Below are 24,042 nucleotides of genomic sequence, written 5' to 3'. Positions count from 1 at the left end.
CTTAGATGAAGACATCCCTGTCTTGCAGGTATTTATTGGTGAAAAGACTTTCACCTGAAGCACAACTGAGATAACTTAGGGGAAGGGACACATAGTATTAACAGAAGTTTTAATATTTAATATGGAACATTGAGCCATCAGACAATTCCATAAACAATAAAAATGGGGCCTCTTGGGCCCCTATGAGCTAAGGCAAAACTTTACATTTTTTAGAGAGCTGGTCAAAGTGGTCTCCTAAGCATTTTCTTAAGTAATAATAATCTTAAACAAATGGCCAGAATTGCAATGTATTTTTGCCAGGAATTCAAATTTAACATCATTTACCTTTTATCTCCAAAGGTCATTGATGTCTCTTATGAGAGAAAATATATTATTTTCTAAGAGAATATTCATAGTAAGGTAATCACATAATTCACAGTAAGGTTTTATCTTGGCAACATAGCTTAACTCATCGTCCAAAATTTTAACACTCTCAAGACTCAGATGTTCTGCCTCCTTATGTCTAAAACAAAATGATACTTCCTGCCATAGACTCACTCAGAGCCTCATTTTTTTCACAGAGGTCAATAGCAGAACTTCTGCAAAACTATCAAGGACTAAACCGTGTTCAAGGCACAGTGCAAATAGGACTAACTCCAACAGCTGAGCAGAGTGACTCAGGATTGGTCTCCTTATGCTCCCTGTCTGGAACCCACAGATTGCTGTCCCTGAACTCACATGTCCTCCAGAGCCCCTCTAGGCAGGGCACAGAAGCCCTAACTGGAAGTCTCCTGCAGAGAAATGCACTGAGCTCCTGGCAAGGTCCAGAAGGCAGGGCCTGGCTGGAGAATGCAGCAATGGTGCTTGTGCCCCTTGGTGCACAGCAGCCCACGTGTTCCGGAGCACGGGGCCAAGAAGTGGGAGACCAGAGTTCTGGCTACTCGTCACACTACATGGTAAAGAGGCAGAAGGATTGGGATGCAGGGTCTCTGGCTGGCAGAAGGATTGGGATGCAGGGTCTCTGGCTGGCAGAAGGATTGGGATGCAGGGTCTCTGGCTGTGGTGAGGAGGGGACCTGAACCCAGAGCTGCCATCTCCTAGCAACCAGGCTCCAAGCTAAACTGCACTGGGAGCCGGCGATGAAGCTGTGACACTGCGCGGGAAGGATGCGCAATTCACAGGGCTGCAGAGACAGCACACAGAAAGGGAGCGTGACTCAGTTCCCTCTCAGAAGTGCTGCCCTGGGAGGCTCCCTCACAGCTACTCCCAACACAAAATCCACAGGCGGCTTTGAGGTCAGAATGCCAAGGCTGGAGCTGTGATGCTGAGGGGGTCTTTGTACAGAACTAATCACAGCCCTACAAAACACTGTCACATGCCATGGGATGAGGCTTGAGGTGGAGTCTGGGCCCTCCAGTGGGGAAGGCATTCTCAGGGAGCCTCAAGGAGTTGAGGATTCTGAGACCAGGACTCCTGGTTCTGCACATGAATCTCTGGCCACTCTAATCTCCTGGCCACTATGCAAAAGGAGGCTTCCTCTAAATATTACACATCTCTTTAAAGAGCACACTGATGACTTGTGCCTAAATGATTAATAAGTTGCCATACGTTTCAGATATTAAATCCGATCCTTAGTTAAGTGTTTACCTCAGTCTTTGTAATAACTACATGCAGAAACAGGGCAGGATTTTTGTCAAGCTTTTTCTGAGCAGGCTCAGGCATTAGCCCTACTGGTAGGATTATGAACCATCAGCCTGGTTAGGGGTTGCCTCTCACACATTCCCCTGGGATTTAAGCTTTTTTCTGTACTTCAAAAGGCAAAGTTGTGCCTTGTAGCCATACCAAGGATAAAAAAACAGTCTGTCTTTTACTTGGGGATGGAAGATATGAATATCATATTTACTTTTGTATATCTGAGATTCATTCTTCATAGATTAATTCTCTTCATTCTTTTCACCTGAAATGCCTTTGATTTTAAAGTAATGTAGAAATTAAATGTATTGTTGTTCCACTGAGAACTGAGATCTTTGAAATATTCTGTGTTAGTTATTCAGCACCTCCTGTTTCTCCCTATATAATGTTTACACTGAAAAGGCTTATTTATTTAAAATTTTATTTTAAAAATCCTTTAATATCAAAACAATCATTAGCAGTTAACTAACCATTTAGTGATGCATTTGACCTAACTACCTGAAACATACGCTGTTGTCATCATAACAATATACTAAACTTTTGAATTATTAACTAAGCATTGTTAAACTATTTATAATTTACCTTTAATAAGAAGTATGACCAAGGTGCAGATAAAACATTTGTTCATCTAGAATTTGACTCATACTATCTTAATTTAGTATATGCCAAAAGAAATAAATCATCCCTCTAAATTATTTCTCTTCTGAATTTATTTTGGAGGAGAAGCAATTTAAGTCTTGAGCACAATACACGTAAAATGATTGAAATCAGAATATGGAAAAATATTTCTTAGGTACAAAAGCATGCTAAAATACAAATTTCTCTGTTGGCTTGAAAAGAGGAAGCATGTGGTCCTCAACTTGATATATACCAGATATTTATGTCTCAGTTTTATGTCAAGGTCTGCACAGTGAGAACACTCTTTTTTCCACAAAAAAGCAGATAGATAAAAAATTTATTTGATTTTATTTTTAATCGGGGGAAGCAATTTAGTAACCCTCTAAGGACAGAACATCCTAAGAAAATTTTCCATGAGCTGTTGCATAACCAGTATATTGAAGAAACCCTTGCCTGCTCTGACTGATGCTCTGAGCAGCAAATGAATAGTTTACAGAGGAATAACCATCCACAGCAACATGATGTTGGTGCAGATTGTCAGGACAAAAAGCAAGGCTCACTGGCAGTTCCCAGCCTCTTGTTCCCCTGCCAGCAGAGGCACAGCACATACAGCTCTTTTCAAGCAGTCTTCATGGAAACATCTTTAGCACTGTCACTGATCCCTTCTGTTCCTCATCTCCTTTACCATCTCCAAAATAACACAAAAAAGGCAATAGTTTGTTGAAATAGAAAGCCCTGGCAAATCTGTGCTACACTGAGTTTTGATCCCTTATATACACAAGTGTCAGAAATTCAGTGTAGTCCAATCAAGAGAGAGCAGTACTATTGCCTTGGCTTCCCTGTCAGTAGCAGGCAATGCTAACATGTAAATAAATCTAAATCCCAACATGGAGTGTGTGTGCAAATCAGCTCACATGGCCAGTGCTAGCTCACCACAGAGCTAACAAAACTGCAAAAAGAGTATAAATGGTAATGTTCCAAAAATGCAAGGTTGGTGACATGCACAGAGCTACTGCTTTCAATAATGCAGTACTTCCCAGACTGACAAATCAACGACTCTGAGAATAATAGATTTTAATTGCCCCTATGTCAGTGTGATTTTTTTCCCCATGAATTAGAAAAGAGACAGAAAGGCAAGCACACTTTTGCCTCATATTTCTTGATACTGCCTTTTTTAATAGGATAAACTGAAAAATGTGGATTGCTTGTTGTTCTTGTCAATAAACACTTGCTTTAGAACAACACTTTGAGGTTAGGAAAACTCAAATGCAGATAAGTCTTCAAACAAATAGGCAAGCCTATTTGCATATGATCTTCCACTTTTTCAGCACAGGAAAAAGAATTCATTCACTTGAAAAACAAAGCAGGCTTTAAAATTTTTGTTAGGTCTCAGTAACTTGTAATATGGCTTTAGAGGAAAAGAGATAATGTTTTATATATTTTTCTCGTTTGAATGCTACTAATTTAATTCTTCAATCTTTGAATCAAAAGTAAAATAAATAGAAACATGATAAAACCACATAAAACTTTTCAAAGCATACCCAGTTAATCCTTACAATACTCCCAATAGATAGGAATTTTATCAGTGCTTTTCAGATGGTGAGATTCTGGCAACAAAGGCAACCTTAATCTAGAGTTACCTCATATGTAAAGTACTTGAGTTCTGCAACCATAACAACATAATGGGCTTCTCTTTGTGTAAATTAATTTTTAAAAACTCTGAAGTTTTTATCTGGGAACAAACTCAAAAGTTATATCACAAGACACCCTGCTATACCCACAGAGAACTGTGGGGCTGGGAGTTCTCTGCCCACCTCAGCTTTTGCACAGAGAAGCAGCTGCCAGGGTAAGCAACCATCATCATCTGCATGGAGCAAGGTATTTAAAGGAGGACAAGCCACATGAAACCTGGCTCCCACTGAAGGGCCCAGAATCTGGCCCCTTCTTAGACACCAGTCTGCTGTTGCCAGAACCAGTTGGGTACACCTTGTGCTCTGTCTTTGCAAAATCCATGAGACTTCACCCCATCCTCTTTGCTTCTCCAGTCTCACCCTCTACTCCTCATCTCAGTTTCAATCTTCTTGCCTGGCAAATCCTAACCTCTCCTTACCAAACAAGTCCCTTGATGCCAGATACCTGAGCAACTTCACCAACTCAAGGCTTTTTGTTTCCTTGTTTGTATTTCACCAGTGTTACACACATTGATGGTTCCATTTGAGATTTTCTCTCTGTGCTCAGACTCCCATCAGTATCCTAAGCCCAAAAATCTTGTCCCATGGGGAGCAAAGCCATAATTAGCCAGAGCAGCTCCTGGTTACAATAACTCACATTACTTGTCATGAGTAATATCTGGTCCTCTTTCACCACCTGGTGTGAGGACCTAGTTCTTTAATCCACCTGGACAGTTTCCATGACACTGCCAGCCTCAGCTCACTTAACCTCCTCATCCAACCACATCACATAATGTCACTTTCCCTTTGTCCCTTGTTTTCACTACTCCTGTCAACCCTCACCAGTCTCCAGCCCCAACGCTTTTCCCCTCTTTTCTACACTGAGATCAGAATTTAGCCACTAAAATACTTTGACTGGGTAAGCATGTGTACCCAGTGTCACACCCTTGGTATAAATGACACCACAATTTTGTCAAGAGCAAACAGAGATTTTTTTTTTCTTTTTAAGGAATGGTAAATATACTTAAGGATCAAACTACTCTTGCAGGATAAAATTTCTCTCATTATTGAAAATGGTTGCAATTATCTCTGAGAGAGTTCAACAGATGGAAGACATAGAGAACAGTAAATGTAATTCCAGTGGGCTGAAGGTCATGAAGCTATCATCAAAGAGCACACCTAGTATTGTAGTGGGAAATGTCAGGTAATCTTAATGAATGATAATTCTACCAACTGCTTGGATGACACACATTGTTCTGACAGAACACTGGATCTTTTATTAGCTTTAATTACATTTAAGTAACTCTCTAGTTTTTAACCCAGCTTTTGATTTTATGGCCAATATCCTGGCAACCTGGACAGCTAAACATTGCTTTGGCATGTCACAGTAAGCTATATTTTCCCTTAATTCTACAGTAAGGCTGTGGACTCAGTGTGCTTAGCAATAGTGGAAATTATATTTCTGCAAACGATGGATGTGGATTTTCACTTCAGTTTTGGTTTCCATTGCACATTCTTTCTGCCCTCTCTAGTTGCTAAGGCTTGTGTTGGGATTACTACTGAATATACTAAAAAATAAGCCTGTTCAGACTAGTGAGGCTTGAACAAAAAGAAAATATACCTATATAATTCATATTTACATAGACCTACATAATTTCCTAAGTTTGAAATGCAAATGAAGCTACAGAGTAGTCCTTTGCATTGGCTGATCTTCATATCTAAAGTACTGATTATTTATAGTCCTGTAAAAGGACTTCTTTTAATGTTGTAGGATGTGCTTGTAGGATGAGCTGTAAGCTCAGCATGGAGACAGTGTAAGGCAAGACCAGGAGAACTTCTGTGCCCAAAAGCTGATCTAAGGAAAGATACTACCTTCCCTCAAAAGCCTTATTTGTCTTATAATGGAATGAACAAAAGCCGAATTTTCAGTTAAGTCAGCAGAGTTTCAGTATTCACAATAAGAAATGCAAAGCATTTGCTACAGCCTCTGGATTTGCACATAATAATGTTAACCTGTGTGACCTGTTTGCCATGTAGCATCATGCCTTCTTACCTCAAAACTATTTTGAATAAAGTTCTATGAAATTTCCAGTCCTTGTTGAGAGATTATTAATAACAAAATTAGCATATACTTGAAATTCCAACTTGCTGTACTGTACCCATAGCTGAAACCTGAAAAATGAGTGCTAAAATCTTATAGCTCTTTAGGAAAATACTTAAAATATAACACAGCAATATCTTATTTAAGGGAAAGAGTTCTTGTCTGATAACTTTTCAAGACTTATATATTTATATTTGTCACATAATATCTCTCTATGGGTATTTCTCCACCTCTCAGGCTAGTCACAGTATTCCTTAAAATGATAAATCTATTGACAATCCCAAACCCTGGTGTCCAAAACCATCAGTAAAGACAGATTTAAAAAAATAATTGCGCCTTCAGACAGATTCCTTCCCCATTAAGTTTAGTTGTCCTTCAAAACAGCATTGCCGGAAAAGGCATTAGATTTATGGATGAGGTCTACTTACAGCCAGCAAAAAGATGCCTGAGATTTTATCCAGAAGTACTTAAGGCAAATTTGAGCAAGCTGGCTAAAATAAAACATCAAGTAAAGTTCAAGTAATACCACAGAACTCATGCCAGATATTCCTTAGACTGGGAAATATTTTGATCATTCAGAGTGGACTCAGCAGTGAAATCAAGAGCGACATAATTGCTGTTCTGGGGTTTGCACAATATTTCCCCTCTCATAAGGAGCAGCTGGGGGACTGCTAAGTTGTTTTCCACTCTCTCTTATCAGATCTAGACTATGTTTTTCTCTGCCACGTTCTCTGCATTATTTTCTTCGTTTTACTTACTTAAATCAAGTATGTATAAAAAATGAGAAGCCCATTTTTGTGTGACATACTACACAATTTGTAGCTCAGTTGGAGATGGCTATTCCAGCCAAGCTGAACACTCCTGCTTTAGCTGTGAGTCTATTATCTCATCATTACATGGAGAGCACATCAGTCTCAGAGGAGAATTTTCTGGCCCGAAAACCTGAGATTACATAAAAAAGTGCTCCCAGCCTGCAGAGGCAACTGTAATGAATATGTCACTGCCAGAAGTCTAGGTATTAATGATGATTTTGCTTTGAAGTCCAGTATAAAATTTTTCACATGTCCAATAAAAAACTATAAATAAAATTTTTAGATGGTGGTGAAATATTGATAGAGTCTAACTGAGTTAAATTGAGTGTAATACAGAGTCCAGTTAGGCATCTAAACTGCCTGGAATGCCAATAGTAATGTGAAAACTTGAAGAGTGCCTATCAAAACGTTAAGTTAGCTGCCAGCACTTCAAATATCTCCAAACTGTCCTCCTGACACAGGGTATAGAGCCAAGAAAAGAAAGCCATGCTTTAGTTTCAGATTAGAATGGCAGTAGGTTTCTTTTGCTTTCAGATTATTAACACTGAAATGAACTGTCACCATCAGCATTGTCACCAGACATCAAAAATGACATCAGTCAGTGTTCAACAAGAAATGAAAGCATCAGACTGACATGGAAAAGGAAGATCAAAATAAAAAGGTGCTATTGTGTAGAAGAAAGATAAATGCCAGAATTCTGCATTTCGGATAGAATGACACATGATCTATAAACTGGAATGGGTATATTAACCTTAAATAAAAGGTTTGTGTTTTCACATTGCAGCATTTGAGCTTTGTTTTTTCACTACTGCCACATCACCTGCAATACAGAAAACATCCTTTGGGAAGAGGTATTGCATGGCTGTTGCAAGGAGCTGTTGGAGAACCACTTTTGTTGGAGCAGTACCTAAGCAGAGGGCTCACTGCTCATAGTCTGTCAGATTTTCAGTTCATTATCCACTGTGGTAGCAGAAGTGCAACATGAGCTTTCAGAGGTCACCGAGGCTGCTGCTTGAGCAAGGACACATGGATGAGCTACTTCTACAGTTTAGCACAGTCCCTGGGGAAAGAGAAACTGTGTTCTACTAAAGGACTGTGTTTCTCTACCCAAATGGAAAGGGATAGCATTTATCTTTTCCTGTGGCCCTTAAGATGAACTTACTGCTCTTTAGTGATGTTCTAGATAGTTGATTTTTGAATGTGGTCTCCCTGGTGTGTTTTTTCCCCATAACAATATTAAAGGAATTAATATTAAAATATAAAAATTTATTAAAAAGCATAACTCAATTGAGAAATCCCATTTGAGGTGGACTAATGGTAGAAAACATCCTTGCAAGTTAATTTTCTCTATAGCTCCTGGTGTTTTTGTCTTAGGTTGCAGTTATCACCATTCATAAATTATTTCGTAAGTTATACTGATCATGCTCTCTATTTTCCTAGAGAATTTTATTATATGCAATAATTTAGTTATCCAGGTATTCCACCCCTACTAATTGAAAGTTGTCTCAATATACGAGACAGATGCACAGTGCAGGACTGCACAGTGCACCACAGTGTGTGCACAGCAGTGACTTCTTCAGTGCAAATTTAAATCATTTGTCCAACAGTGGCTGGCACCGGGTTACAAGCAGCTACAGACGTGTAAGAGGCAGGATTGGCCTGGATAAACAGAGGAATCGTGCCAATGCCTTTGAGTTTTGGCAAAACTCCTATGGGTGACAGTGTATTTCACAAAATATACATGACATTTCCTATGGAGAAAGCAGTACAAAGCCAGAGAAAGGTGTCATGCGAAGAAGAGAAGAGTCTTCAGCCCCCATTTTCTGCCTTGCAGAGGAAGACAACAGGAGAGAGGGCAGGTGGAACTTTTTTCCTCCCTCTTGTATCAGCAGAGGGAAGAGACTTGTTAGGACCCAAGCCTCATGCAGAATTTCTTCCTCTCAGGATAGGGCAGAAAACAAAGGCAGACTTTTACTCTGACCCAAAGAACAACACAGCATGATCCTTGCCTTGGACCTTATGATAAGGTATTGATTAAGGCTTTGTTTTTTAGTAGCCAACCTTGAGAATCCCCATCTCTTCTAGTCACACCTCCCCACCCACTCCCAGCCACCATTTTCCTTTAAAGTAAAGGAAGTTTCCCTTGGAAGACTACACCAACTCCTGCAACATCTGACATGGAGGATATGAAAGGATCCTTTCCTTCACTCTGTCACCTCCACAGAGCTCTCAGACTAAGATCACTCAGGACATGGGGCCATGGGCATAGGTTTGCTGTGTTTACTGGGTGCAGATTTTCTTAAGAGATTTCAAGTACATGCCTGATCCCAAAAGTGATGCACTGCATAATGAACTCCAGGGCCTAGGATGCCCCTGCTGGAATTAGAGTAGCTAAAAATCTGAAAAAAACAAAGGTAAAACTTCAGGGGAAATGAAGTAGAGGTTATGTCATGTTTATTGTCATCTTGCTACATAAACCTCCGCAAAACCAATCTCTGCAGAGGCCAACACCTTGCAGATGATCATAGCTACTGATCATTTTTGCTGCTTCTTTATTGACAGACAGTACTAATGGAGGAGTCTGAATATCTGACTTTTCTTCCAAAAGAGAAACAACATGAACTACAAGAAAACAATGTCCTCTTTTGCCATCCCAAGAGTGGTTTTGCCTGTAGGTAATGGTGCTGAATGAATCACTGTATTACTGAAACTGATGCATGATGACAAAGGCATAGCAGTACTCACTGCTGAACCAGAAATATGCAAAGCAAGAGAAATTCCTCCTTTGAAGTGTATTCCTCTCATTCAGAACAAGCCTTGCTATGCCTCAGGCAGCTCCACTTTTATTATCACAATCTCAGTACTTTTCATGCCTATGTGTACTGTCCTAAAGAAATTATCTCAGTAAGGCACTCCTGCAGGAGTTTCTTTCCTCCTTAACAAAATGCCATTTTCCAGTGACTGTGATGGGCAACACTTTCAGCTGGGACAGATTAGCATTACTCCATTCAGTGCAGAAGGACTGTGGCACCAGAGTACCAACAGAGAAAATCTTTAAACTTATGAATCAAATGTTTAGGAAGCGCACAAGGAAGCGTGTGGGAGTACTGGAGTAATGCTTGTGCCAGCTTTGCAGATTTATTACTACAATATCATCATGGTCAACAAAATTAAGCCTCCCACTATAGGTCTCTTCATCTACTGCTATACAACTGATATCACTCCCACCACTGCCAGCCTGTTTTGTTGACAAAAAACTGTTTTCCATAGTCCTGCCATATCTGGGATATTGAGATGCAACCACTGAAAAAGGCTCAAAGGAAGACTATGGGGTACAATTTGGATTTTGAGTGATTCTTCCTATTTCTCTTCTGCTTCAGACTTTCTTTTAATATTACACGTACTGGAGCATGTGGCAGGAAGAATGGACCAAAGCACTTTATGTTAGATTCCAAATTAAAGTCTTCTGCATTTAGAAACAGATAACAGCCTAGATAGACATGAAGCATTCGAGGTCATTGCTGAACTTCCTCAGTTTCAACTAATTAAAAATGTCTGTGTGTTCTACTTTGAAAAGGAAAAAATTAAGCACGCTGGAGATTCCATCCTTTTGTTTCCACAGGTAAAATACAGCAGAAGTTATAGGTCTTCAAAAAAAAAAAAACAAACCAAAAAAACAAACACAAAAAAACCCAACAAACCCCAGATTTCCTGTCCATTAGAGAGTGAGCAATTACTTTTTTGCATTCACTTAATGATTGGTTCCTTTTTTCAAAGGTAGGTTCAGATATTTTAAAGATATTTTACCCTATGTTTGATACATTTGAATGTTAATTATTTTATTTCAAGCCTGCATTAAAACTTGAAGAGCATGTTTGTGGAAAACAAAATTCTTTCTTATAAATTCAATGCAGGGTGTCTTTTTATGAATACTGTCTCAGGCAAAACCTCAATTTTACTGTTTAAAAAAGAAATCTTTTAAAAATGGTATTTAAATTGTATTAAAAAAACCCAAACAAACCTGACCTCCACACCCTGTCTCCAACTATTTAGTAGAAAGAGAATATTTTGTTACTGAAGACTTGCACTAATTTTTTTATAGAACTTGGCACACATCCTTTAACTTCAGTACTGTGAGGGTTCTGTATTTTAAAAGATTAGGCAAATAAGAAGTGATGTTTGGGGCATGGCCTTTTGACTCTATAATCATCCAACCAAAGTAGCATATGCCATTGGAGGAAACAAAGAAATGAACTTTGACTGGCCTTTGGAGGATGCACTTTCTGATTTGCTTTATTAATGGAGACAGTAAAGCTGAAGTTTAATATGAAATACCATGAGTAATAAGCATGAAATACGTGTACTGCAGTGCAAATCTGTTCCCCAAATATTCTCATTTCAGGGGAGAATTCTTTTGGCACAATGCCCAGGCTGCTGGCCACAGCCTGCTTGGCTGCCTTGTCCTGTGCCTAGCCTCTTTAGCAGCATTTAGCACTGCATTCAGCTCCTGCTCTCACAGCTTATTATTGGTCTAATTTTTTTATTAGAAAAATATGTTTCTAAATTTAGGACATCAAGCCAGTTGTTGAATCACAAACATGTTCCTGCTACCAAATATAAGCAGTCTGTGCATACACTTCTACACGTATTTTCTGTGGGCAGAACTGCATGTTCTAATTGAGGAATACTTCTGAATCCATTGTGCCATTGATGTTTGGAATTTAGAAGTAATTTATGTCTCTCTAAAATCTTTTAAATCTTACTAATTCAATAACCAAAACCAGAATTTGCCTCTCTTGAAAAATAAGGTTACTCTCATGCACACTGGCTTTATGTCGATTTCATTAAACTGGCCCACATTTTGCGTGATGACAGGGACTTATTCAGAATTTAATCCAGAAACATTATTCCCTACCCGTGCTGTTGGCAGGAGGGTGTGTGCAATGAAGTCATTAGCTAAACATAAGAAAAGAAAGACACATATCTATGATAGAAACATCTGACAGGCAAGAAAATGCTTCTCATTTAATATCTTCCTGGCATATGAAAGCAAAGGATAAGTAAACAGCTCTCTGTCCCTGGCTTTTAAGGCTGGAGCAGGAAGAACAGAAGGCCTGACTCTAAAAGCTCCAACTTCAGACCTCAATAGAGAACTCTTACATCTACATTTCCACTGTCCTTTCCTTTTCTGCCTCCTTGACATAAAATGGATGTTAAAGACACCTGGAAGAATGCTGTTCCCAATGCTGTTTGTTTTCATTCCACCTATGGTAGGAAGGGGGATAAGATTGCTTTAAAGTTCCTGTCCAAGAAACAACGCAATATTCCATTTTTGAGCCTTCAGCTTTATCAACTTCCAGAACAGAAAACTTACGTTGACTTAAATTTTACCTCACATTCGAGATCTTATTGCAGCTCAGGGTGCCTTAAAGTATATTCAGAAATCAGCAGCTTGAAATTCAACTACACATGCTCAGCATAAAGAGCCTGGAAAAATACAGCATTTTCTAATTTAATGATCTCTGTGTTGAGGTGAAAAATTAGCTGTTCACCTTGGGGCCTGACTGAAAATCCAAGGCATGAAATTATTTAGAATTGCATGCCTTGCACATTATTCGTTTCCATCGCATGTAGCAAATTTAATGTAGGTTGGTCTGGAGTGTGGAGGGAGGCAGGTCTGGAGAGTGGAGGGAGGCTGCCCTGTGATCCTCGCCATCCTCTCCAGCTGCATCTGCTAATGACAGAACCCTATCCAGCACTGCTGAAACCAGGAATTTTGCCACTGACTTGAAAGGCAGCAGGATTTAAAATTACAATGCATACTATTTATTTTCTTCCCCTTGACAATATGGCCAGTGCACTCTGGGTAGGAAACTAAGCTTCCCCATACTTGGACATAATTTGATCTCCTGACAATAATCCACATGCAGCTAAACGGTGCCTACATAACATTTTTTTTTGCCTCAGTGGTTAAGGCATATCATTTGGAACCACAAAAACAAACCAAAGACCAACCTAGAAGTAAAATAAACACTAGATGGGGAAATGATGGAAGTGAACAAGGCCTGAAATGCAAACTTGAGTGTGGGTATCCAAGGACATTACAGCCATCTTAGTGATCATTTTGAACACAGATAAAAAAGGATAAAGTACTGAAGTACAGAAGTCATTCTGATCCCTATTAAATACCAAATCACAAAGAGATGTCTGAACACAAAAAGCCATTATTAATAAAGATTCTGTAGTGTATTGAGCTCTTTGCAAGTGACATTTGCCTCTTTTGGGATTCCAATTTCTATTTGTTTGCTTTATGTTAAGTGAACCATCTGCTTCCTTTTGCTCTTTTCTAAGACTCCACAATCCTCCCATTCTGAAGCAAAAATCACTTTGAGCTGGAGTTTTTCAGGTCTTGTGTAAACATACAACAGAGGTAGGACATGGCCCTATCCCTCTGCATGGCTGCCACTTGGGTGAAGTGCCTTTTTTCTTCCATCCTCTAGAGCAAATTGGGCTCTGTCAAACTCAAAAGGAAGGGAACTCCTGATGCTTTCTCCTCCACCTCTTACAAGGATGTACAGTTGATGTGCTCCTCCTGCATACTGAATAGCTGTGACAAGGACTCCATCACCCTGACACAAAACCACTTCTTTGTGCTCCCTCTGCATTTGCAGCTTTCTGCCACACCAGCACTGCCTCAGCAGGGCATCCTCCAGCATCAGCTGGGAGATATTTTTGCGTAACTCCCTTTTCTGTAACCAATGTTGTCCAAATCTGCCCTAAACAATACATTGCCCTATGTTACCACGATACAATATAAATAATAGAATACAGAGAACATTTTAAAACCATAAAATTTTTTTACTTCCTCCTGGGAGCTGTATTGGTCAGGAAAGAGAACAACATAAAATCAGGGACACAAATGTATATCATTCTTCCTTCTTTCCTGCTCTCTAGGGGTAATACATGAAGGGTAATGCATGTAAAAACTCCTCAGCATCAAGATTTAGAAGCTGAGCATTAATTACAAAATTCTCTCTGTCCTCCAAATATGAAGGTTTAAAAGGCTCTTACCCATCACTGCTGAAAGCCAGATACAGTGATCTTGCAATAGAGGTCCATGCCCACTGCAATTTAGATTTTTAATTCGTTTCTTCCAAAGCCGTTTCACAAATACCTGTAATTTGTCCACCAGTAATTTCCTTCCTTTCTTAATCAAAACATAAACTGCTCCTGGTCTGCAACAGCCAGACATTATTTTTGTTAATAAAACGGTGCTTGAATAGTCTTTTTTTTATGTCAACCCCCCTTTTACATGCAGCAAAACAGCACCAGAAATTGTATGGAGGCAGATCATTACCATCTCCTCACAAACCTCAATTTCTTTAAAAGTTTAGGAATTAGATATAAATAGAAGGAAACCATAGCAGTTCTTTCTTAGTGGCAGTACATGTGCACTTTTATTAATATTCAGATACTGCATTAGCACAGTACCTGTATCCAGTTCTGCAACCAGCTTGTACCAATCTGCTCTCTTCGGGTTGCTGCTATGACAACTATCCAAAGTCAAATGTTAGGTCAGCTCCCAGCATATGTGTCTGTGCCATAATTCATTTTTCAGAAATCTAATAGCCAACTATTCCTACTCCTCTAACAGATAAAAGCAATATTGTTAAAATTACTATATGTTACAATACCCTTAACAGCCTATTCACCGAAAACTTTAGATTTTCCTTGCTTTTATCCTCCAAAACAAAAAATGGCTGAGAAGGATGGGTTTAAAGTGCCTATTTGCAAAATTATCACAGAATCAGCTGAGTTGAAAGGGTCCCATCAGGATCATCAGGTTCAACTCCTGGCCCTGCCCAGTCTCTAAGAGTCCAAGAGTCTCATCACGTACCCAGGAGCATTGTCCAAACATTTCTTGAGCTCTGTCAGGCTTGGTGTTGTGACCACGTCCCTGAGGAGCCTCTTCCAGTGTCCACCCTCTGGGTGAAGAACTTTTTTCTAATATCCAACCTAAACCTCCTCTGACACAACTTCAGGCCATTCCCCTGGGTCCTGTAACTGGTCACACAGAGAAGGGATCAATGCATGCCCCTCCTCTTGTCCCCTCAGTCTCTTCTTCCAGAATGAGCAGACCAAGTGACCTCAGCTGCCCTTCATACAGTTAGGGATCATTACATTTTTTCTTCCTTGGGAGTTAGTTGTTATCTTTCCCTCCACCACAATGATTACTGATATTTAATTTGGCTGGTCACAAGTCACAGCATAGAAAAAAATTACAGCTGTCATGTCGACGAGAGATTTCCTTAAAAATTCATTCAGTGTTTATCACAAAGAACTTCTTCATAGCATCATAGTGCATAATGCTCTGTGAACATAGACTCGCCCTTGTCAATTTGAAAAGCTCAAATCAACAAAGTTTTTTTTAACTGAGGTTAGCACATCAAGTTAGCTGTATTGTGATGTCTGTACAGGGAATGGATGAGGACAACACCTTTATCAGACTATAACGTTGTCTGACTACTCCTATTTTCATGTAATCTCTGGAATGAAAGGAAACTGTACCTTTTAAACACATATTTTTTAAGAAATTAAATGCAGAATAACCTTTTCTTATCATGTATATTCTATAAAATACTGACAGACAAGCATTCTGTGAAGAGACTACTAATTTAAAAAGCACCAGCTCTGACTGAGAAATGCCTTTGTTAGGATGGGAAATATGTAAGATAACAGTAACTTTCATTTTCCTCTGAGCTTAAGTTTTTCTTGGGCTCAACTTGTCATTTGCTATGTATCTACAATAGAATCCCACATTGAATGTCCAAACACTTGGGGCATAAGGATGAAAGAAGTGTATGTAGCTCCCTCCTTTGGCTGATCAAAAAATTGTGCATGTTATTACAGCCTTTCCATGACATTAGTCACTGAAGTGGAGTAAAAATGGCTAAAATGACATGGATTGAATCCAGAAGAGCACCCAGGCCACTGGCTTTGCAGTCATATGTGACCACTGTTCTATCTGCAAATATAACAATGTATTCTCAAAGGTCCAGACTCCTAACTGGTATAAATCAACATGTTGTGAATGAAGCAACATTAATTTTCTAAATGATCTGGCTAACTATACATGACATGTCCATAAAAAGGTTCATATACTTCTGCAGTCATATCACTCTATGATTCAGCTATTTTCCTGCTTTCCTATTTTCATCCTCCCTCCTCATTCCCAAGTGCTGACATTTTGTCTTGATTGCCAAAAACTACTTATTTCAGTTAGAGAAAAATGCTCATTCATAAATTTTGCAACACAACAGCACACAAAAAGTACAAATTCTAAACAAAAAAACAATTAAACTAAATGCAGATGTTACAAAAAACCACTTGTGTCCAAATGAAGAGGAAGGCATTTTTTCCTACTATCATCCTTACATGCTTTTCCACAGATAAATTCCATCAGTTCATCTTTTTTGGGGAAAATAAAGAGGCAGGTCCTCTCGCATACTGATGTACATAAAATACTATTTACTCTTACACCTTCCCTTGAAGACTTTTCATGGCTTTTTAATCTCAGACAGAACAGTAGCAACACTAATCCAGCTCCCCTTTCTCCAGAGTCCCATAGGCCAGCCCTGCTCCTCTGTTTGGAACAAACAGAGACTGACAGCGGTTCAGCTCTTGGGACAAAACTTCCATTTCTGTGATGAACAACAAATTGAACCACATGACCAAGGTCTCTGGAGTGCATAAAGCCAGCATCCTGCCCCTCTGCTCACTGCTCAGGACATAATGACAGGGTTACTTCTCCCATATTTTTCTACTTATTTAACCATGCTTCTTTTGCCCAACCAAGATGCAATTTGATATGCAAAGTGAAGAGCATGGCAAAAGAAGACTGGTTCTACTGTTCACCATATGCAATGAATAGAAGTGAATAGGGCTATATTCTAGCTCTACTTATTTTGTTTAATGACTCCCTTGTCCTTTGTAGTTCAGAACCTCCACTTAATGCAACTGCTTCATACCAAATATTGCTAGGGGTGTCATAAGTATCTTGAAGGATTATCCCAGGAGAAGAAGCACAGAAAATCTTAAGGATTCAGATAATGCCTCTTCTATCTCTAACCAAAGCAAAATCATGTAAGGTTGATTCAGTTATTGTTTCTACATTTTTCATCACCTGTGATCAAAAAAGTCTTTAAAATTCAAGAGTTACTCTGTTTCAGTATCCAGACTCAACAGAGGTCATCTGGAGAGAGAAAAGCTCTGCATTGCCTCTGTACCATCTTCCTGATCACCGCTGTGATCAACCAAGATCAACCAAACCTAGCCAAGTGGCACAAGCATTTCACTGTTCAGTACTACCAGTAAACCTAAACAATTTCAAGGTATAAATCTATAAAAATTGTGCAACAGAATAAATTATTTTTGGTACCAGGCAGAATTTAAAAGTGGAAGTGACAGGATTCTTCAGTTGGATAATAGGTATCAAATATATAACTTCTCAGAATTAAAGCTTCTGGCCAACCAAACAGTGCTTGATCTCAAGAAAATGAAAATGCACTGAAGCTTAAGAGAGCACTTAGGTAACATCTAACACGGTCAGACAGCCAAAGCATTACAGTCTGAGCTACCACGGCCTAGTAAATACATTTATATTTCCTAAAGAGAAGTCTCACAAACTGAAAATGCTTTTATTGTTGCAGTTCACAACAACTATGGGAAATTACTAGTTTCCTCAAAGACAAGAAAGCATTGATTTTCCCATTAAGAAATAAATTCCTGGCATTAAAAAAACAATATTGAAAGTAAGTCAGTGACGCCAGTGAGACCAGATTTCATTAACTTATTTTTTAAATTGGATTTTTCTGACAGAAACTTTTTGAGTTAGGAAATAAAAAGACCATATAAATGGAATTTAAGACATAGGTTGAAAGATGGTTTCTTTGTTATTCAGACTTAACTTCATCACATTTAACACTGTCCCCAGATCAGGGCTATATTAACCACTGCAGCTATCAGAAATACTTCTAGGAAGTAATCCATAAGATGAGGTATTTGTGTGTGCAGAAACACAGACACATAAGAGGTTTCTTCAGAAGAGAAAACAAATGTGTGCATGGGGTTGTAGGTATATAAAGCAAATCCTTCACATCTAATACTTGTGGAAGAAACAGCAAATACTCATGAGTGTGGCCAACACTCCATTTAAAAAAATGAGGTGTTAAAAGCATCCTTAGTTTTGATTTTTAAGCTGCTTCTTTTTGCTGAGCAAATAGTTGAGGTGGTTTTTCATCAAATCACTGCTAAAATTAACACTATAGGCAAAAAACCCCTATTTAATTTGGAAATTCATGTCATTTTAACAAATAGGGACTTCCACAAGGGACATACATGGAAGATACTCAGAACTTCCTTCTCAAGGCCTGTGTTGTGTCAGAGAGAGAAGGAAAAATGGAGAAGAAGAGGAAACAGTATAAACAAGACAAGAAAAGAAGTTCAGGAGGCTGCAAAGTTTTATCTTAGCTTCAGGATTGGGCATAACACTCACTGTGTTCTTAATTAATTCATGGGTTTTGGGTAATATTCTGAAAAAGGTGGTGGAGATACAAATTACCGAATCATAGAAACACAGAGTCAATTAGGTTGGAAGAGCTCTCTGATATCATCGAGTCCAACCTATCACAAGAACGTCACCCCATCAATTAGACCATGGCACTGAGTGCCACATCTCACTTGGAGGCAGATCCCCTGTCTGGAACACAAAAGGAAGAACTTCACTGTACTGCGTGCAAGAATGAAGGAGCCTTAATGCAATGCTTCCAGTCAGCTCTGAGGGGAAGTGCTGAATGAGTGCTGTTGCCGGATCCTCTTGACAATCTACTTGCCAAGACTTTCTAATGCTGGTCATCCATCAGAAAATCTCTTGATATAATTTATGAAGTGGTATTTTTATCATCAAAAGCTTATTTATCTTATTTCCCCTTTGTCCCTCACAAATTTTCACTGGCATCCTCAAAGCCAGTCTACCCAGAGGTATAACACACAATTTCGGAAAATAAGGGACTTCTTTTTTTTCCTTTTCTTTTCTTTTTTTTTTCTTTCTTTTTCTTTTTTTTTTTTTTTTTAAGAGCTGTGGAATTACAAAACAACATGATGAACTGAATTTTTTCAATCTTTCTCTGTTTAAAAAAATATAATGAAAATATCACATTTTAGTTATATGTAAGAAAAGTAAAGGAAATTTAACAGTAAGTTAAGAGGAAAAAAAGGAAAGACAAGCAAAATAGAACCCAATACCCCAACACCTATTAGTCACACTCTCTGGGTGAGGATACAGGTCCAGTTCCCATCCCAGCATGTGAACTGAGCACACTATTGTCCATTAAATACCACACTCAGAAATATTATGGAATGCTTTGCTCTCAGTCTAGCTCATTAATTCCACATCCTCGGAATAAATAATTAAATTTCAATGGAACTGGGGTTAAACCCAAGGTTTTCTACTTTTCTGATGACTTAGCTATTTCACCCTGAAGGGTAAATTTCTCACTAAGTTTCATGAAGCTACCCAACACATTGCCATATTTTCTTTTCCAGCATGTTCCGCATATCTACTCAGCATATCTGTCCTGAATTCACAAGTAGTTTTGCAAGCACCAACGCTACACCAGCTCAGCTAATTTACTGCTTGCTGAAACAAATGGCTGGTGCTATTTGCAACTCCAGTGTGTTCCCAGAACTCACTGGCAAGAACGGGGAAGAGATGAACGAAGCAGAACCCAACATCCATTGTTCACAGGCAGCTTTGCTACTTTAACATCACAGTTACAATTAAGGTGATCAGTTGGGAGATATTCTGACTACAGATTCTTAATTCTGTAATGAAATATAAAGAAATGCCTCTCCCTCCAGAGATGTTAACAAATCCTTCTGTGACAGTAATAGTACAAATAAAAGAAAAAAATCCTATTAATATGTTTTTTTGAGTTCTGACTACAGTTTAAATATTGATTTTTGTTTCAACAGGTCTCTGGTTCCCTGAAGAGCGTAATGGGATTCTCACTTAAATCACTTGAAAACTCTGCCTCACCCTGGCTGAACCAAGGAATTGAGCCATTAGTTTTGTGCAATGAAAGTAACAGATGTTTGGGCAAGGCATTTCTAGTTCCCCTTGGGCTAAGAGCACACTGACTTTGTAGCTTTTCTTTTTATTATTACTGAAAAATCAGAGAGCAAATGAGAGAATATAAAACCTGCACAAACTGAATGAGCACTTCTTCTAAACTAAATTACATTTAATATTACAGTGCTTTGACATCCCATATGATTTGTAAATCTTAAGGCAAATTTAGCACGATAATGTAAATACTAGCAAAAAATATCACAGCAAAAAGAAATAGCAACATACACACTAAGATCCTAAACTACCAATTTTATAAGTATAGCAGTAGTCCTTCATACAGTTAGGGCATGATCTGAAAGAACTCAATGGACTATGCATAAAAGGAAAATATTCTTTTAAAAAATGTTCTATTCCACAAAATAAAAGTTCATCTGCCATGATAGAAGCACATTTTGGAACACATGAGATATCACTAGGATTTTTACTTTCTTACAGTCATGAAGAGAAATAAATCATAATAGCCTTTGTAATAAGAATGTTAAACATTTACTGTATCTGTGAAGTGAGTAAATAATGAAAGCCTGGAATGAACTACCAGTTGGATTTTAAAAACCTAAAAGAAAGCATGTAATTTCCAGAAAATAATAGGCAATAAAATTGTAACGTGCACCTTTTGTAGTAAAAGGTGAATAATCACACAAGAAAAAAACATATGAGCTTTAAAAACTCACTAATAAGTTAACAGCATTTTATACAGCACAGTAACTTCTGTTTCAGGAAAAAAGGTATTTTCAGTCAATAACACTATTTCCCCTTATATTTAAAATGCATACACTTTTTGAAAGAGAATACGTGCACAAATAAAGACACTGATTCATGGACACATGCACGGTTTCTGTTATTTATGTACATTATATACACTCTATGTTCTGTTACTTTTAATTCTTGTATAGAGATTACACATTATGCTTCGAAAATCTACAGCCATCAAAAAGTAAATATATAGCTTTGTCCAGCTGGACATTACAAATATATTAGACCTCCTCAAATATTTTAGACACAGCTTATGTAAATATAGACAAAGACATGCTTGTGTATTCATTAAAAAAACCTACAGCTTTTGTATTTCAATTAATCTTGCTAGCAAGAAGCATATAAGGGACTGCACCACCCTTCTGCATGGCATCCTATGTGACGGAGTCCAGTGCATTTATAAATATGGATGTGGCAGACCCCCAAAGAACACAGTACCTGCTGTCTATCCAAGCGCATCCTTTTTGCAGCATTTCTGCTTTCACTCTCACAGGCGGAAGCCAGGATACTCTCTGCAACTGCTGAAGTGAGGTGTGAGGGAATAGGTCGTGACTATGAAAGAGAAAAAGAAACACAGAGATTATTCCTAGCATAACCCACAACATCCTTTCTCAAAGCACACCATACCGTCACCTAGGCAGGAAAGTCTGCTCATTGAAATGCAGTTTATACCAACAAAACAGGGAAATGGAACTTGCAAAGATGAAAAATGAAACTAGTTAGATGTTAAAGCCGCAGCTGATCCACAGATCCACGAGAAGCCCTCTCCCCCCACAGCTCTATTGTCCAGTGTGTTTAGTCTGGCTCATTAGGCTGTACTTTGAACAGACAGTGGCATATTCTCTGCGTTCCAGCAGCACCCTGGCCGTCTGATTCTTGTTAAGAAAACTGAAAGGCTTTTTATCCTGTGCAGCATGTGACAGAGATGAGTAGTGTTTTTTATAGTCATACAAAAAAAAAAAGAAAACCACAACAAAAAACCCACCCAAGTGATAGGGTTGAAACATCACTCAAAACCTAACAGATTGTCAGAACATTTCAGAGCAGCCTCAATCTGTAGTATACGAATATTTGCATTCCTTGCTGCAACATGACTGATGTGATTAAAACGACTTTAGAAAAAAACCCCTGTTTTTCTTTCAATAATGCCAGCCTTCCAACACTCCAGATATTTTGTGGTTCAACTAGATATGGTTCATGTTTCCTATTCAAAGCCTGTCATTACTAATTTCATAGCATTTACACATTTAAGGTTAAAGGTGCAGCGAATCCCCTCCCAGAAAGGGAATGATAGAATCTTTTTGGTGTCATTGTTGATGATGAACTCCAGTATGATCTTGCCAATCATTTCACTAGGAAGAATATTTACGCAGCTTTTTTTTCCTAATTACATACAAAACAATCTTCCTGAAAGATGAAGCTCATAATAATCTTCTTCATTAATATACAAAGATATATCAGAACTACCAAGAAAATAAACAAATTTGGGATAATAACAGAGATACTGATGTACATATAAGCCCATTACAGAGTCTGTAATTTACTGAGCCCAGTTCTGAACTTCCACAAATTTTCAAAGCTTCATTGAACTCAAATTTACATTTACAATGTAAAATTTTGCCTACTGAGGATGTGGCCATGGGTGAGGGGGTTTGGGTGTGGTTTTTTGCTTGTTAGGGTTTTTTGTTGGTTTTTTTTTCTTTTGGGAGGGGAGGTTCTGTTTTGGTTTTTGGGGGGTTTGTTTGTTTGGTTGGTTGGTTTTTGTTTGGTTTTGGTTTTTGGTATTTTTTGAAGAGTTTTACTTTCTTACTCCCAAAAACATGGATATGAACCTGCTATGAAATGTCAATTAGTTTTGGAAGAAAGCTTTGTAGTTATTCCTATTCAGTTCCTAGACAACAGCATTAAAACAGATCCGTTATATGGGTTCAACTGATTTTATGGTTTTCATAAAATTTCAGAAACCTTACATTTGAGGAGTCAGCCATTATCAGCATTAGATTTTTACCTTTAAAAATTAAAGTCCATTTATTGACTTTGGATATGCTCTGCAGAATGCCAATTTTTAATCTGACACACCACAGTCTGTCTGGGACCAGAAGATGAACTAGCTTTCAGAAATAGACAGGGGTTTATGGGTCTTCCTCACTAGTGAAACAGGCTTATTTCTCCCCACTTACATGAGAACAAGGTCTCTGGCATCAGCATAGCAGCAGTGCAAGAAAGGCAACCAGAGCCTGCAATACTAAAATAAATTGTACTTGGATTGATTTGATAGAACAAGCACTTGAACTTGTTTGCAGTTTGAAAATAATTCAGTCTAAGAGATGAGGGACACTGACGTAAACCCCAGTGTCATGACAGAAGTTAACATCACATGCAGTATAAGCAGACACCCTACTCAAGGCTCCAGAGGATGAAGTAAGTCTGTGCAGAAGGCTATCACTGACGAAGCATTATATTTAATGAACTACCTCCCTAGAAGGGTGCTGTAACTCTGAATTTCTTGCTGCATGCCATAGATCCTTCTCTGTATTTTCTGGCCAAGTACCACTGTACATGCCACTGGTTTGTGCATGTTCAGGGTGTACTGACTGCAGGCTGCATGGAAGTCTCATTGTGGTCCTGTAACAGTGATGCTCACACAATGATATTCTTGGAAAATAGTGATCAAACATCTGGTTAATTCCTCCAACTCAGGTCTTTAGGTAAACCTGTAATTAAGCTACACATCAGTGGATTTTTTGGAGGTGATATATGAGCCAAAAAACCTAATGTTCTGACCAAAGAGTAAATTGAACATCAATTCTCCCAGTTTATTTGTTTATGGGAGAGAATATGTTTATTGAAGTGTTTTGCAAAAAAAGAAAAATGAAGTGTTATGATAAAAATCAAACAATTATCTTTTCTCTAAAAAGGAATGTATTGGTCATGTGCTCACTATGAAATCTTGAACTCAAGTTAGCACCTGCAAAGAAGAGGAAATCTCTGGGTACTGAAGTATCTTCCTCTTGAAATACATGTTAACCCATAATTTCTCTCAATCATCACTGCAGCTGGCTGTTGATATGTTCATGTCAAGAACTACCTAGAGTGAACCTTAGGGAAAATGTGATGAATACATGGCCCAGTCACTTGGGGAGTAAAGTACTGTAGCAAAGCACATCTGCTCAGGGTTCAGGCTCTATCAACAGAGTTCTAGTGTGGCATTGACTGAGAAGATGAAAA

The 24,042-nt window shown here is 38.5% G+C and overlaps 1 protein-coding gene across 3 annotated transcripts in view; it reads right to left on the bottom strand.

Annotated features, from left to right (window-relative positions):
- Positions 1 to 24,042, bottom strand: part of NOL4 (nucleolar protein 4) — a 117,766-nt gene that overhangs the window by 13,486 nt on the left and 80,238 nt on the right. For all 3 annotated transcript variants that reach the window (XM_063394787.1, XM_063394777.1, XM_063394795.1), the window contains one exon: positions 21,253 to 21,366. In XM_063394787.1, the coding sequence (XP_063250857.1) occupies positions 21,253 to 21,366 (114 nt within the window). The remainder of the gene's footprint in view (positions 1 to 21,252; positions 21,367 to 24,042) is intronic.

This window comes from Prinia subflava, chromosome 1 (genome assembly GCF_021018805.1).
Source record: "Prinia subflava isolate CZ2003 ecotype Zambia chromosome 1, Cam_Psub_1.2, whole genome shotgun sequence".
NCBI lineage: Eukaryota > Metazoa > Chordata > Aves > Passeriformes > Cisticolidae > Prinia > Prinia subflava.
The sequence above is the reverse complement of the archived record's forward strand: the minus strand, read 5'-3'. Positions and strand labels throughout refer to the sequence as shown.